Below are 15,417 nucleotides of genomic sequence, written 5' to 3'. Positions count from 1 at the left end.
ATGTTATTTAGTTTTCCTAATTAAGATAGACACAGAATGCTCTTCTGAAGAGTTTATAAATGTTGACCTTATTCAAGTTATGTGAACTGTAGAAGAGAGATCTCAACCATAAAGGTGGTAAAAGATCAAACTAACATTATAAAAAATGCAATGGATTGAAAATGATGTAAAGGAATAAAACTAACATTTGACACATAACAAGACAAAAACAATATGAAAAACGAAATAAGATGAAAACAATGTCAAGTACAAAAACATGACATACACATGACAAAATTATGCAAATTCTGTGAAATCAATATAATAGATGTAATTCATAATTTTGAGAACCACTTTACTCCATGGTGAAAATAGACCAACAGTGGCAGCGCCATCTAGAGGAAGGTTTCAGCCAAACAGGTACAGATGCACGAATCTGCGACGAGTGAAAATTTTTTTGTAAACATAAGCAATGCATGACTGTTAATATATCTTGGCTTATAATATCAGTAACAGGTAATATTAAAGTATATATAGTACATTTAGAATTGGTAGGATAAGAATGTTTTTATTTCTATTTTAGACATTTTTTGGTGCGGTTCTGGATCCTGTCGAATCTGCTTCATTCATGTAAATGCAGCCCATATGTCTCAGTCCGGCTCGGATTGGTTCAGTTACATGACTGACCGGAGAGGTTAGTGAACTGTTTAGCGGATAAACAGGTATGTGGAACATTAATACCCTGAATAACATGTTTGTACTTAGAGTTAGCAAAGAAATCTAACTAAACTGTTAGCCTGTTACGCTGATACTCCGTCAGATCAGTCTTTGAGACACAGGTGAAGGTTAGATAGTCTGTGTGGATGAGTTTGCCAAAGCAGGACTGGTTATATGTATCTGTTTGGTTTTTCATAGTTGGTTGCTTGAATATTAGCTCCAAACTGTCTACCAACAGACATAGTTATCAGTGGCGTGTGCCCGTTAAATAATCACATCGATAGTCTTGATGATTTACCGCTTAAAAGTGACTAATTTAATTTATTTTGAGCTGATAATGTCGCTTGTTGTACACTTATTGAGAACATACACATACCAATGGACAGCCGTATTCCTCCTGAGTGATTCGGCTTTCTTCATGTCACTGTCAGGCGTGTTTAAAATGACAAAATACAATATAATATAAAATTAGATTTTCGACATTCATTATTTCACTTCCTCAGTCTCTAATGTGAATAGTACCTCTGGTGGTGGGAGGTTGTACTGCAGGCTCATGTTGACAGCAAGTAGCTATGTACCTGTCACACACACACAATATTACAACAGCTAATACAATTCCATTACACGTATACTTATTCATATAAACCACTCTGCTTTCCTAATTTTTAATTAAATCTTTTGATATCACTGTCCTCCAAAAATACTGATCGCTTAAGGCAGCACATCGTCGATTAATTATTGATTTTCTCTGATGGGCTTGTGTTTCATCTCAACATAAATAAAACTCAACTTCTTCAGTTAACTCTTTAAAACCTGACATGTCATGGCTGACACACCCTGTATATATGCAGTTTGGATGGCTGTAATTTTACTGTTTGTGCAACTGGAAAAATTCCAATGGTTTTTGAAACCTGAGATGTTGCCCTTTATAGGTTTTATTGGCTCATTACTGTAATTTCACTCACATCTGTACTAGAAGCTGGAGAAGAAGCCATTTTAGCAGAATTATAACATGTAGTAAATTGTAAATGACTGCTAGATGTTGAAAGATCTGGGAAAAAAGTGCTCTGGAATAATGGGCAAAAGGACTCACTCAGCATATTTTCTAACCTTTTTATGGTCAAAATAAGAAAAAAAGTCCAGGCAGACTATTTTAGGTTTAGGGTTTAAAGGGTTCACTGTCATGTTATATATATCTTTTAATACATGAGGTGAAATCTTCGAGCCTCAGCAGTGAAATCATAAAAAATTCTAGTGAAATAAGTTTAAGGGAAAGGCTGAGTTCTTTTATCTCACACACCTGTCTATGTGTTACAGGAGGAGATGCTGATGGTCAGGTGCATTGTGGGTGACCTGCGTAGAGGACTTTTGAGATGGATGTCCCAGCAGAGGCGTCCTCTTTCTGCCTATCCTCAGGGTCCAAACATGCTCTTCTCCAAGTCACCACAGGCCTCAGACTGTCAACATGTCAGACTGTATGGAGGTCATGGTCGTCTTCCTCTGCTGACACAGAGGGGCTTTTCGTCTCAGGGTCAGAACCCATCTCTTAAGGCGGCTAAAGTGAAGCTGCGCACTCGTCTGTTGGTGACGCTGTTGTTTGGTGGCAGTCTGCTGGGCTGCTGCTGGTATGTTTACCTGGAGAAGGAACAGAAGCTGCGAAGACATCGTATTGAGCAGCTGAAGAAGGTGGCTTTGGGTCAGGGCACCTTCAGCCTCTTGGACCACACAGGAAGGCGCAGGACCAAGCAGGACTTCCTGGGCAGCTGGGTGCTGCTGTATTTCGGCTTCACCCACTGCCCTGACATCTGTCCAGATGAGCTGGAAAAGATGAGCGCCGTAGTGGCCACTCTAGACCAGGACCCAGCACTGCCTCAGGTACAGCCCCTGTTCATCACCGTAGACCCAGAGAGGGATGATGTGCCGGCCTTGGCCCACTATGTCAAAGACTTTCACCCCCGCCTGATCGGACTCACAGGTACGGCCGAGGAGGTGAAGCACGCAGGGCGGGACTACAGAGTGTATGCCACTCCTGGTCCTAAGGACGAGGACGGAGACTACATTGTGGATCACACCATCCTGATCTACTTGATCAGTCCAGATGGACTGTTTTTGGATTATTACAACAGGATGAAGGACCAGGAGCACATCACAGAGAGCATCAGAAACCACATCAAGACCTACAAACTCTGACTAAACCCTTCACTACAAGACATAAAAACCAAATACTAGCGTTTGAGTTTGGACTTCTGAAACCTGGAGGCATTTAGAAAGTTTGTTCAGAAAATAAAACCACAAGTGTTCATGTGAACCAACAAAACAAAAGTTTCACATCTTTTTGAATAAAAATTTATATTATAAATTCTAATAATCAGTTTCATTTCATTGTACATATGTAGTGACAATAAAGGCATTATATTCTATTCTATGTTCAGCATCTGTTATGAAACCTGATTTTGTCATTTTCACCACCACAAAAAAGTTGTTTCAGTGTGAGGTGTTCAATTTGGTGAAAAGACTTTAATACTGAGAAGAGTCCGTTACCAGAGAGCTGACCAAGTGATTAAACCATTAAGAACTACAGTGGTTACTCACCACAGGGCACAGAATAAAACCAGTGCATTTTTTGAGTGGCTGTTTTCTGTAACAATGTAGTGTCCACATTAAGACAGTGTTCATGCTGTCAGATCTGTATCTGATGGTCAGTATACTGTGAATGCTTTAATATCAAATCCGGTTTGGTTAAGTATTAGTCTTGAGATCTTTTGTCACTTTAGCTTTTCTCTGCTACTTGTTTTTCAGGACAAATGTGTATATGATTGTCATATTTTTACTGTCATCAATTAATAGTCGTTCTGCCTGTTGGTTAGTCATGGTGAATCCTTAACATACTCAGAGCTGCTTGAACTAACTCAACTTAGTTAACTCAGAGTTCAGGATTGACCTCAGACTTGAACAATCTTTCTCAAGCAGACCCTTGAGCTTTTATTCATCCACATATTTGGCAATTTATTTGTAATCAATAACATAACACCTTTCAAAACATTTGAAATTGTACATTTATTTTGATATCAATTTGATGGTTCTGACACACTTCATAACTTCAGTTGTGAAAAGTTCTCTGCAAACACCGATGGTGAGGATTCTAATATTAAACAGAACTGAAGATTTCATAGTTGTCATATGAACTAATGACTCACCCATTATTTGTTCAAAGCACAAATTCAACAAAAACTTGTTTTATTACCATTATTAATGACTCATAGAACAAAACACTCCACCATAACTCCGACTGTTCTTTTATCATAAGACAGGAGCTAAGAGGACATTTACAATTTTTAACCCATCAGAGAAAGCAATTCTGCACAGGCCAAGTCATTCCGATAAGAGATACAAACACAGATTGGAAATGTTCTTTCTTTGCAGGATGTTTAATATAAATGAGAATAAATACATATAAAACTGGCGAATAGCTGAATGATCTGATCTGCAGTGAAAATCCCTCTTTATTGCCTCAATCTAAAATGGTGTCCTCAGATGTTAAACCTGTTTATGTGTTCAATGATGTGACAAGTTTGTGATCTTGCATTATTTCAGCTCGAAGGTTGAAGTGTTTTGAACCTTTCTGTGGCTCTGTGAACGCTGAGCAGTGTCAGTCCCATGGAGTCCACACTCTCTTCTAGACCGTGCAAGCTGTCAATCTCCACCGTGTAGTCATTGGCCTGCAGGACAGAAAATAAACGTCAACAGGGTTCAGGTGGACTGAGGGTTCAAGGAGCCAATGAGAACCAAAACGACCTCTGCATGAGTTCTGATGAAGACCTCAGTGCTCATGTGAACACTTATTTCCTTCAATATCTGGAACTTCCATAAAGAAATCTAAAGGTAAAAGGTTCTACAGATATGTACTGTCTCTGGGGAAGGAGAGCTGAAGAGAGGTACTGAAGAACTCAGCAGCAACGTTAAAGACATGGACAGAAAACCAGCTCCAGTTTGTAACAATGTGAGTATATAACAGTGACTTGGCAATGCCTTGACACAACTTTAAAATAACTAATAATTAGTATAAGTATATTTTGATGATTTAGGTCCTTTTGTGTGAAAAGGAAATGGATTATAATGAATTGGACTCGTATAAGCTGACCAATTCAGGAGTTCTGTTTTATAAAATGCAACACTGATATTTCACCCAATGATTATTTCTTTACATAATCCATAAAATAAACATATTTAATTAGGTTCACTTGACTATGTATTTGAGACACTGAAACATACAGTGTAGTGTTTTACAAACATTTTTAACAAAAAGTTAATGCTGTGATATTTGTTCTTATAGTACAAACATGTTACAGTCAAAGACTTAGAAAATTGAGAACAATTTTTTTAAGTACTGAAGAGGTAAAAATTTTGAGTTATTAAAATTAAAAACTTCTGATCACAAAATTACAGCTGCTTATCCATTCAGTATTAAATTTATAACAAAACATCTTTAACAGAGATAAAACTAATAAACTTAACAAAATGATAAAAACGTGTTGTTAGGTGCTATTTTTTACTGAACTTTTTGTGGGGGCAAATGAACATATCACATATGTTGAAAAGCACCATAACTGACTTGGTGCTCTAATAAGTGTTTTTTTTCTATCATTCTGTGTAATTTACCAGCTGCAGGGCGGCCAGCAGGTACTTGCAAGCCTCAAAGTTGTCCATTCCTGAGACCAGGGATGCAAAGAGCCTGCGTTGTCCAACAGTGTTCAGTCGTGTGACGATCCGGTCACCGTAGTCATGGATATCAAACGGCGGACGCTCCTCCTGAATTAGCAAACACCAGGGTCTGAAATCCTGATTTATGTCCTCACATTTTTCCTTCTGAGTTCAACGCATAAACAGTTTGAAGACTGGACAAACTGGGTCCCAGTGTGCTTTACCTGCAGGGCCAGTTCAGGACAGATCTTTTCCTGCCACTGTTTGACTCTTCGAGATAGTGCCGTCTCCTGAGTGTAACCCTGAGAGTTCACCACCAGTTGCTCCTAAAGGCCAGAGAGAATTTTTTTTGAAACTATAAATAACTTAGTCCTTTATCATTAATCTGTGTTTGTTGGCATATGTAACCCCATCATACACATTCTGGGTGAGTTAAATAAAAACTACATTTAAGTGCATTGTGATCAAGCCATAACATAAACACTAATATCTAATAACAAACTGACGATGAACCAACTTGAACTGGAAATAAATATTAATTGGGACCTTGTGAATCAGAACTGAACACGTTTGGGAAATGGAAAAATGGCCAACTCACCACACGTAGCTTCACAAGGTCTTCATAACTCATTTCATCTTTCTGAGCCTCTGCAAGAAACAAAACAAGAAGTACAGTTTACACGTAACAGTCGGGTTCTTGCCTAACACCAGGATCGAGGAGAAGCTGACACACACATGTCCAGGTGTGTTTACCTGGTGACATGAAGTCTGGTCCACCACCAAACTCAGCTGGAAGATCATCCTGTTCATTGTCAGAGTTGTCTTCTTCAGCACCTTAAAAAAAATATTAGACATATAATAGGACATAAACTGAATTTCAGACTGATTTTCTATAACAACTAAAGAGTCACTACTTTCACTTGTTTCAGCCACAACATTTTCATAGAGTGAAATGAGTGTTGGCTGCTTACCCACTTTAAAGACCAAAATAATGCTGTTTTCTGAAGCTACAGTTTAAATGTGACACACCAAGTTTTGTACAAATTGAAAATTCATTACTTTTCCAGACATCTCTACAAATTTTAAGAGCCCTAACACTACAAGTGAAGAGCCAAACATGTTTGTTTTATTTTTCCAAAGCAATAAAAAAAATTCAAATAGTCAAATCCTTTTTTATCCACATTATAGATTTCTTTAGTAAATAGCCATGTAATACAATAATGTAAAAACTACCAGATTAGACTGATGGACTAAAATCTCACTGCACGTTATCCATGACCTAAAAAAAGACTATGCTGTCTGTTTATTTTACCCATGAATCCATCCACTGGCTCCTCCCCCTGTTGCAGTGGCTCCGCCTCCTGTGGCTGGAGGAAGGTTCGTCTCAGTTCCTCATCTGAAACCACCACACCCTGAGACAAATCACACACCACATCTTTAGCAGGATTATAAACACACCAAGGACATTAAACTGAGTGGATATGATCTCTCCTACCGCCTTCCTGTAGATCCTCTTCCGAGTCTTCACTTTATCTTTCAGTGTGTTTAAATAAATGTAGTTCAGGTCTGCAAAACAAATCAAATGCTCATTATCATGAAATAATCAATCACTTAATTGTAATAAATTTTTTGATGATCACTGACTTTTTACTGAAGAAAGATTCTGTTAATATGGTATGATTTTGGAGATCAGGTATAAGGCGTTATTTTTTTCCCAGACGGACAAAATGCTATTTTGAGAGTGTTAAACAATGTCAATTTAAGAGAAATATTACCTGTATACGTAGGTCCACTTTTTAACTTGTGCTCAGGAGGATCAACTACAACAAAAATGATGACAAAATCAATACTGACATCAAATAAAATCTGCTAAAACCTTCCATGATAAAAGACGAATGACAGGAGTATCTGCTCTTACAGATTCCTCTGAACCAGCTACTGAAGTCTGGAAGTAAAGGAGAACGTTTTCTTTTCCTTTTTCCTCCATCGTCCAAACCTTCAGGAACTTTGTAGCACTTTCCTGAGAGTAGACACAACTATGAACATTATCGTACAGCCATGTCATTTAATACAGAGCTATGAGTCCAGTATTTTACCTGATTTAAAGGGCTTGTCTTCCTCCAGTACAGCGTACGAGTCATGCATAGCCCACACATTCACCTGAAACAAAGAGCAGGAACTTATTAAAGCAAAAGAATTTATGGTTTCAAACTTCATCCACCAAAGACTGATGAACTTACAGCAGGAGGCCTCTCCTTCTCTGTCTGCAGTTTGACAGTGTCCACCTGTCGTCTTTCTCGAATCACCCTTCCTTCAGTCGGAGCCTGGGACAAATTAAAAAGACTAAAATATAAGGACTCACACAGAATAGCTATGACCAGGCAGGAAAAAACTTATGTAAGCTCTTGAACTAATATTTAACACATTTAACAATCAAAGTTTATTTATACCACATAGGAAACAAGTGAATGAATGAATAACTTATATGTTCCAGTGTGGCAGCTAATGAACTAATGATTATTTTCATTACTGATTATTCTGCTGATTTCTCAAAGTGTAAGGCAAGGTAAAAAAAAAATACAAATTTAAAATTAAAGCCCCCATTGTCTCCTTTAGCCTAAAAGTGATCAGAGAGTTTGTTTACCCATTTATCCTTTTGTCCCACAGGTAAAATAAAATTCCTCCAAGTGGGAGTGAAAAGAGAATGTGATTACAGCAAATGTAAAATCTATCAACATCTAAACCTTAAGCACACACTCAAAGCAAACTAGAAAAAACTAAACAAAGCGAGAAAATGGCTATTGGGCACATTTAAGCTCTGAAAGAAGCTCAATAAACACAACAATGCAGAGGCTTAAAATGTGAAAACACGTCCACACACTGACAAGTTTAAAGCATCAGGGTTATGGCAAAGAAACAAATAAAAACAAACCAATTGAATTGATTGAAATTAAAATGTGAACAGACCTGGTGTCTGTTCACGTGTTCCTCTGGCTCATCCTCCATCTCCACACCTTTATCATCAATAGGGAGGAAGTTATCATCTGCAGCATCACCTACATCTGCCATGTCCACACCGACATCTCCTGGGGCAGCGACATCTGGCCCTTCGAAAGAAATATTTTAAGAAAATCCAAAAAATAAATGAAGCCTTTAGCTTGTGGATTTGTGATGAAAGAATCAATACTTTAAGAATTAAGGCACAATTAAATGAAAAAAGTGTGCTCTATGTGTATTTACACGTTCTGTCCTTTCTTCAGATTATTTTAGCAGTAACAGGTGACGACAGCTTCTTGCTGCATGTAAATGTAAAGGAAACTTCACTATTAAATAACTTAATTAACAATGCAGTGGTGCAGCTCATGATAATTATTTTATATTGTCTTGGTGTTTTTGCTGTTGTACCTCCATGTTCCTGTTGGCCAAATAGAAGGAAGGGAGAATGGTGATCATCCTCCAGAGATGTGGACCTACGCGATCTGAGGACAATCATGTCATTGTCTCCTGGGATGAAGAGGTTTATCCTGAAGTCCTTCTGGCTGCACACGATCTCACCTTTCGGACTGACACACACAAAAACACACCAACTTAGAAAGCATGCAGGTTATGTGGAGTTTTATTCATGTACTCCGTTTGACTCACTCACTGACCTGATGAGAGGCAGTTTGTGCTTCTCGTGGGTTTCAGGAGGAATCAGAGATTCAGGAGGAAGAGGAATCACGCTCACACTCTGAACAACAAACACAGGTGAGAGTTACAGCTCATTATAGCAATAAAACAACAAAATATGCCTTTAATAAGAATGCCTTATGTTTAGGAACAAACTACTTACTGTGACAGAGTCAGCCTTCCCTGAGTTGGTTGAGGCACTAATAGTCAAAGGTGTGAACTGAAACAAACACAAAATTATTTGCTACATTTCCCACAATGCCCTTTGATACATACTTGAAACACAGTATGAATATGCAGTTTACATTAACGTGCTACACCGTCACGAAGACAGAGGATCAAAACACCCAACAGTTAGATATTTAAATAAGTTTAAAATTAGGGTTTTTTTTTACCCTTCAGTATTATTGCAGGTTCATAAAATATCATAAAGACAATTACTGTCCAAAAACATAAATTATTTTGATGTTACAATCTTACATCAATATTAAACAGTTTGTCAAATTTTAAAAAGTACTTCAAAAAGCAACAAAAATCATGTAGATCTGATAATTACTTAAACTAAACTAAAATCACAAAAAACATCACGTCCCACAAATCTAAAACAGAGTCATTTAGGTGTCTGCATATTTGGGGGATTTGTGATGGTCGCTTATATACTGATCATAATCCATTAATTGTATGAAGCATGATGCAGCAAATAAATCCATAAAAACAGATCAGTCAGATCTCATCAGAGATACGCCTGTACTCATCCAGACTACAATATGTCAATAATCGGGATAAAAGTAGGTTTCTTACCTCAGCTTCATCAGAATCATCGTGGCAGGACATAGACCCATTTGCATTGTCCTCCTGAGACGCCGCTGCCTCTTTGTTTTTCCTGTTGACAACAAATGTCACCACATCAGGAAAATTGCAGCATTAAATTAATGCTGACATAAATACTGTACAAGCCCTCAGTGAGACCTAAAAAAAAAAAAATTCTTACTTCTTATTTTTGTCATTGATATACTCCAGAGTTTGGTAGACCAAGCTGTGCAAAAGTTCCACCTGAAAGGTCAGCAAAAACTGAGCGTTTATCCATTTTACAGTTCATGGTGATTTTAGTTTTCTGATGTGCATACCTTTTTGCTGTAAATGCAGGTTGAGCCTTGGATCAACAGTGCAGCCTCTGCAAAGTTTAATCTTGTCTTCCCTCCATCAAACATGATGCACATGTCTTCCAGCTGAGAACAGAAAACAAAAAAATCTGTATCTCTTTGTCTTAAACTATTAATTTTTCAGATATTACTAAGTTTGCAACTAAATTTTATTACGCATGCACCCATCCTGCGATACATCCTACAATATACTAAAGGGATATCAATCATTTGAAATCCCTTTATTGCTGATTTGACGCCAACTCTTGATATAAACTGGATAATAAATTATCTATTAAAAGCAGTCTAAAACCACCCTTAGAGGTCTGATCATATTGTGGCTGATCATACACCCTAGAGGGTTAAAAACAGAGAAAAATGATCAGTTTCATTGCTCGCACGAATGATGGTTTTGCCCATCCAAAAGTGTAATAAGTGGAGATGGTTAGTTTCTAGTATATAGTTTATATAAAACAACAAATCAGCAAGTGTTTGACAATTACTACCACTCTTAAACTACTACTTTATTGCTAAATTCCTTCTGCATTTTCTTTTGCTCCAAATTTCAAAAACTGAAATGCCTCAAATATTATCAAAAAAAAACAAAAAACATTAAAAAAGCTTAAACAACCTTGTTTTAGTAGGCTATGTGCTTTGCACTTGGCAAAATCCATATGGATTTTGCTCAGTAAATGTGGTGGTCTTGGGTTAGTGTTTTGTTCTATAACAGAAACTCATCAGCTCACCTCCTCCAAATAGTCATTTAACTCAGAGGCCACATCGATCTCCCAATTCTTGGTGAGTTCTCGGATCGGCTGCAGCAGGTGAGCAAATCTGCTCTCTGTGGACTCCATGATTACAGTGAATCCAGCACCAGGGGAACAAGGATCCAAATCTGTCACTGAAAGAAAAACTAAAAATACAGAGGTAAAAATGAAATAATACATAAGCACAATGTAGTCTTTGTAGAGAACTTCCCTTGGCTGCATTGTACTTTTATCAGTATGAAATAATTACCATTGTATAAAGACACACTAAAAGATAAAGAGCAAATTAATATTTCAGGTAGTTTGTTTTACTTGAATATAATAAGATAAATCATAATTTGCAAAGAAACCTGTAACTGAGATACATATACTTCTAAAATGTAGTGCACAGGCATGTTGGTCAACACGCACACACACACAAAAAAAAACAATAAACTTGTAAGGTAGCTTAAGCTTGTATTCGAAAAATATACACTGGCTATTAACTACAACTATTTTACATTGTAATTAGTCAGGTTGTTAATGTTGACACTCAAGTCAACGTAGGGACTTTTATTATCAACGCATTAAGTCAGACCGTATTAGACGCAGTACAAGAAGTTAGTTAACACACACACACACACACACACATATATATATATATATATATATATATATATATATATATATATATATATATATATGTGTGTGTATGTGTGTGTGTGTATATATATATATATATATATATATATATATATATATATATATATATATATATACACACGGATTTTCTACCTTCCAAACAGATTTTAACCGTGAAAGAAAAACTGTCTGAAGGCTGCCGAGTTAGCATTAGAAGAACGTCTCTTTCCAGATTAGACAGATTCAGGTATACTCTCACATTTACTGACTTACTTACGACAACAAATATGCAGCAACTGTTTGAACGAGAAAATACTTAAAACGGACAAATTCACCTACTGGACAGTACAAATCCTGTGTAGTTGTCCTCCGGTGTAACTTAGCCCGCTAAATGTTTTGAAGCAGTTAGCAAAACAGTCAAACCACCCGCGCTCGACTTCTTCTTCGCTTGTCGCAGGGATGTAGCTAGAGACCGGGGGTGTTGCCACCTATCGTTACTATGGAGGAACAGGGTGTAATTTAATCTCCTGACCACTAGATGGCAGGTCAGTGTCTCATACAGCAAAGTTGGAGACAGAGCAGGGACTTCTTAACTTTTCACATATTATTAGAAAGTTTTTAAGTGTACTGCAGTATCTTTCTGAAATTAATCTGACAGGTGTAGTTCTATGTCTGAACTCTGCTTATTACAGATAATTAACCCAAAAGGACCCGGTATTACTTTTGTGGCAGTTCCCAAAGGATTTGTCTCTATATCTAACCTTTCTTAAGTGATTTATCACCATTTATTGTAGTACTATGTTCTCAATTTTGTGTTTTTTCAGTGAAAATCGGGTGTTTTCCTACATTTATGTACTGATCATGTAGATGTTCATTAAAGCTCAGATTAAAGTTGGGGGTCATTATACCAAAAACAGAGAAAACTGAAGAAAAAGTGACTTTTTCACCAAGTCTATCATTAACTAAACATAAACTGAGTGTGTCCATCCACTGCCATTGATCCAACTCCATGGGTTTTACTGGTGAATCAATGTTGTAGAAGATGACAGTGTTTCCAAGGTAACTAAAGAGCCTCTGAACGTCCAAATGGGTCATATCTGATGACCATGAAAAGATGACAAACTGTATTTTACAACAATTATTTACATGTACTGATAGGATTAGTCGATTAACAAGTGTTATACATTTTATATCAGTAGATGGTTTTGGTCGACAGTGGATGTTTGGGTCTTAATGGGTTAAAGAATTTACTATTTTGCATTTCCTGCACCTCATATCTGATTCTTCTTAAATTTCTATTGTCCTGCTCAAACATATTTTTGTGACAACTACTGGTAGCAAAAGTCAAATATCCTGAGAAGTATTAAACAAGTATCCATCAATGTAAAAATGGACAAGAAATTTTTTGGTTAAAACATATTCGTCTATGCTTTGTAACACTTGTAGTTTGCATATGCCAATCAAATGGGATAATTTTAGCAATAATAACAGGTTTGGACACCAGAAGTCATTTGAAGATTGTGAGAATTTAATCACTGTGAATGAGAAAAAATCATTTTGAAGAAACCCATTGTGTTGCAGAAAAGAAATCTGGAAAGTCTTGTGTTCAGTGTGTGACATGTGTCCTTTACTAGCAAACAAAACATCTGTTTGTGCATAATTTCACACACGCCAATGCAGGACAGACAGATCCCGCAAACAGGAAGGACGGTCCTAGAGGGGAGTATCGATGAAATGTGTACTGACATAAAATATTGATGTTATTGACTTGTTTGCCATTTTGTTTTTGCTCAGACTATAGACTAAAGACTTTTATATCACTCTGATACCACACAAAGTAAACCAGGTGAATGGGTCATTTTTGTCAAACACTAGTTAATGACATTGGCCTTCATTTTTTAAAAAAATGATTATCTGCCTAAGAGATTAAATGTGCTAAATCTTACATGTTGTGGGCTGAATTGTAAAACAAAAGACAAAAGTGCTGGTTAACCAATGTTTTCAATGTATATGATAAAGTATTATTACACATAAGATACACGTTTATGTAGATTTAAATTCAATACAATCAATAGTACAAGACCCCTGCACTTGTGTCTAGCCATTTCCTTCCTATCATTTTTCACCATATCTGTTTTTAGTCATTTACTTTTAACAGATGTTATTGTAAATATCATAAACATTACTCTCTTTCTGAAGTGATATAACATGTATAATCTATTTTTAAGTTTTGATTTGTTTTGGTTTTTTATGTCCTTACTGTTTTGTATCTGCCTTAGACAGATTGTCATTGACCTACACAGCTAAGTAAATATAAATATTTACAATAAATGTATAACTCTTCCACCAGAATGAAAATGTAGAGCAGTTGTTCCCAACCTTATTTTACCCCATTTTAACATCACAAATTTCTGGTGGCCCCAGACATTCAAAACAAAAACATTTTTGCTAAAATTAATTTGGTTTTGATCATGAAATAGTTTGCTAAACTATGTTGCTAATAAACGTTAATTTTAGATGACATTTAGTCTATATAATGTATATTATTATGGACGGAGGCAGAAAAGCCAGGTGTAGATTACTGCACTAAGTGAGAATTTTATTTTCCTTGGTCAGGATATGTACAGTCAGTCCAGCTTGGATTTACAAGGCTGACAATTAATACTGAACAAACAAGAACTCAAACTATGAATTATGAAAGAGCTGCAGTATCTGAACCCGACCACAATGAACATTTAAAAGGTAAACAGTACCACAGTGCTTCAGCTTCAGTTTCACAGTTTGTCATGTCTTTTATGGATTATGATTGTCTCTCTGAACTCACCATGTATTTTTTTTTTTTTTATTAGTAAGGTATTTTAGTTCTTCTTTTTTATCAATTACTAGAAATTTCAGGCGACCCCATTTGTATTTCAGCAGACCCTACGTGGGGTCCAAACCCCAAGGTTGGAAAACACTGCTGTAGAATGAATATGTTGTTATGTGCAGACAGTGTTTTGAAGTAGATTTGGTAGCTCTGAGACAAACATTTCTTTTGAGTAAAACCCATTCTCTTATTAATTCTCAGAATTTCACATTTCAACCCAAGACTGTATCTTGGACGTTCCAACAAACCAGCCTTTTTTACTTAAAAAGTAAAGTCTCACTACTTTAATTCTAGGGACATTTTATCTGTAGACCACTGTGATCATGAAGAATGTTTAGTGTTTACACTTATCTGGTCGTAGTGATGACTAAAAGCTGGGATAAATTAAGAATGCACACAAAACAAGAGGTTAATTCAAGTTAATGTGGCGGGAAATTTACAAAATGTGCGGTTGCTAAATGAAGTTACTACAAGACGCACCAATGAATAAAACAGAATTAGTGTATTCCAACAGTAACAGTGCGTTGTAAAGTGTGTGTGTGTGTGTGTGTGTGTGTGTGTGTGTGTGTGTGTGTGTGTGTGTGTGTGTGTGTGGGACTACCTTAAATCAGTCGGCGCTGCACCACGTGACCGTATTCCTGGAAAGTTCCTGGAAAAGCTTATTTTGTGTTCATGCTTATATCGGTTAATAGGCTGATCTGTGGACGGGGCTGACAGCAGCACCGGGACACACACACGGAGGGACCCGGACACCAGGACCAGGACACAGACTGGGCTCTGTGGAAACCAGATGTGGTAGTTGTAAAGGGTCGTCCTCTGTGACTGACAGATACAGACAGATACCGTGGATTGACGTTTGGCCGTGGGGTCTTGTTTTCTGACGGTTGTAACCACCACCACCACCACCGCTGTCGTGTCTCCGCTCTCACGCGCCATTTAGGAGAACAAGGAAAAC

The 15,417-nt window shown here is 37.0% G+C and overlaps 2 protein-coding genes across 5 annotated transcripts; one reads left to right on the top strand and one right to left on the bottom strand.

Annotated features, from left to right (window-relative positions):
• Window positions 1–589: 589 nt before the first annotated feature.
• On the top strand, window positions 590–4,042 carry sco2 (synthesis of cytochrome C oxidase 2). 2 transcript variants are annotated; one of them, XM_030150408.1, is made up of 2 exons: window positions 590–701; window positions 2,014–4,042. In XM_030150408.1, the coding sequence occupies exon 2, from the start codon at window positions 2,020–2,022 to the stop codon at window positions 2,884–2,886; it is 867 nt and encodes a 288-aa protein (XP_030006268.1). In that variant the 5' UTR covers window positions 590–701; window positions 2,014–2,019; the 3' UTR covers window positions 2,887–4,042. The 2 variants fall into 2 exon arrangements, with proteins under 2 accessions (XP_030006268.1, XP_030006269.1); XM_030150409.1 differs by having other exon boundaries at window positions 614–701; window positions 2,017–4,042.
• ncaph2 (non-SMC condensin II complex, subunit H2) lies at window positions 3,735–15,177 on the bottom strand. 3 transcript variants are annotated; one of them, XM_030150403.1, is made up of 20 exons: window positions 15,064–15,177; window positions 10,955–11,121; window positions 10,194–10,295; window positions 10,058–10,119; window positions 9,868–9,949; window positions 9,230–9,286; window positions 9,048–9,127; window positions 8,803–8,960; window positions 8,365–8,504; window positions 7,638–7,721; window positions 7,494–7,557; window positions 7,316–7,417; window positions 7,173–7,217; window positions 6,893–6,963; window positions 6,710–6,809; window positions 6,151–6,231; window positions 5,996–6,045; window positions 5,622–5,723; window positions 5,356–5,505; window positions 3,735–4,415 (listed from the first exon to the last, which is right to left on the bottom strand). In XM_030150403.1, the coding sequence occupies exons 2-20, from the start codon at window positions 11,060–11,062 to the stop codon at window positions 4,287–4,289; spliced, it is 1,767 nt and encodes a 588-aa protein (XP_030006263.1). In that variant the 5' UTR covers window positions 11,063–11,121; window positions 15,064–15,177; the 3' UTR covers window positions 3,735–4,286. The 3 variants fall into 3 exon arrangements, with proteins under 3 accessions (XP_030006263.1, XP_030006265.1, XP_030006264.1); XM_030150405.1 differs by lacking the exon at window positions 15,064–15,177 and adding an exon at window positions 11,936–12,150; XM_030150404.1 differs by lacking the exon at window positions 15,064–15,177 and adding an exon at window positions 11,932–12,149.
• Between the last annotated feature and the right edge of the window lie 240 nt (window positions 15,178–15,417).

This window comes from Sphaeramia orbicularis, chromosome 12 (assembly GCF_902148855.1).
Source record: "Sphaeramia orbicularis chromosome 12, fSphaOr1.1, whole genome shotgun sequence".
In the NCBI taxonomy this organism is placed as follows: Eukaryota; Metazoa; Chordata; class Actinopteri; order Kurtiformes; family Apogonidae; genus Sphaeramia; species Sphaeramia orbicularis.
The sequence above is the reverse complement of the archived record's forward strand: the minus strand, read 5'-3'. Positions and strand labels throughout refer to the sequence as shown.

What these genes read in the sequence shown, in the direction of transcription:
- sco2 (XM_030150408.1), top strand. Translation starts at nt 2,020, where the DNA reads ATGCTGATGGTCAGGTGCATTGTGGGTGACCTGCGTAGAGGACTTTTG.
- ncaph2 (XM_030150403.1), bottom strand. Translation starts at nt 11,062, where the DNA reads ATGGAGTCCACAGAGAGCAGATTTGCTCACCTGCTGCAGCCGATCCGA. An exon ending in AACACGTGAACAGACACCAG is followed by an intron (nt 7,722 to 8,364) that starts GTCTGTTCACAT and finishes AATTTGTCCCAG; the next exon opens with GCTCCGACTGAAGGAAGGGT. An exon ending in ACCTTGTGAAGCTACGTGTG is followed by an intron (nt 5,724 to 5,995) that starts GTGAGTTGGCCA and finishes TCTGGCCTTTAG; the next exon opens with GAGCAACTGGTGGTGAACTC.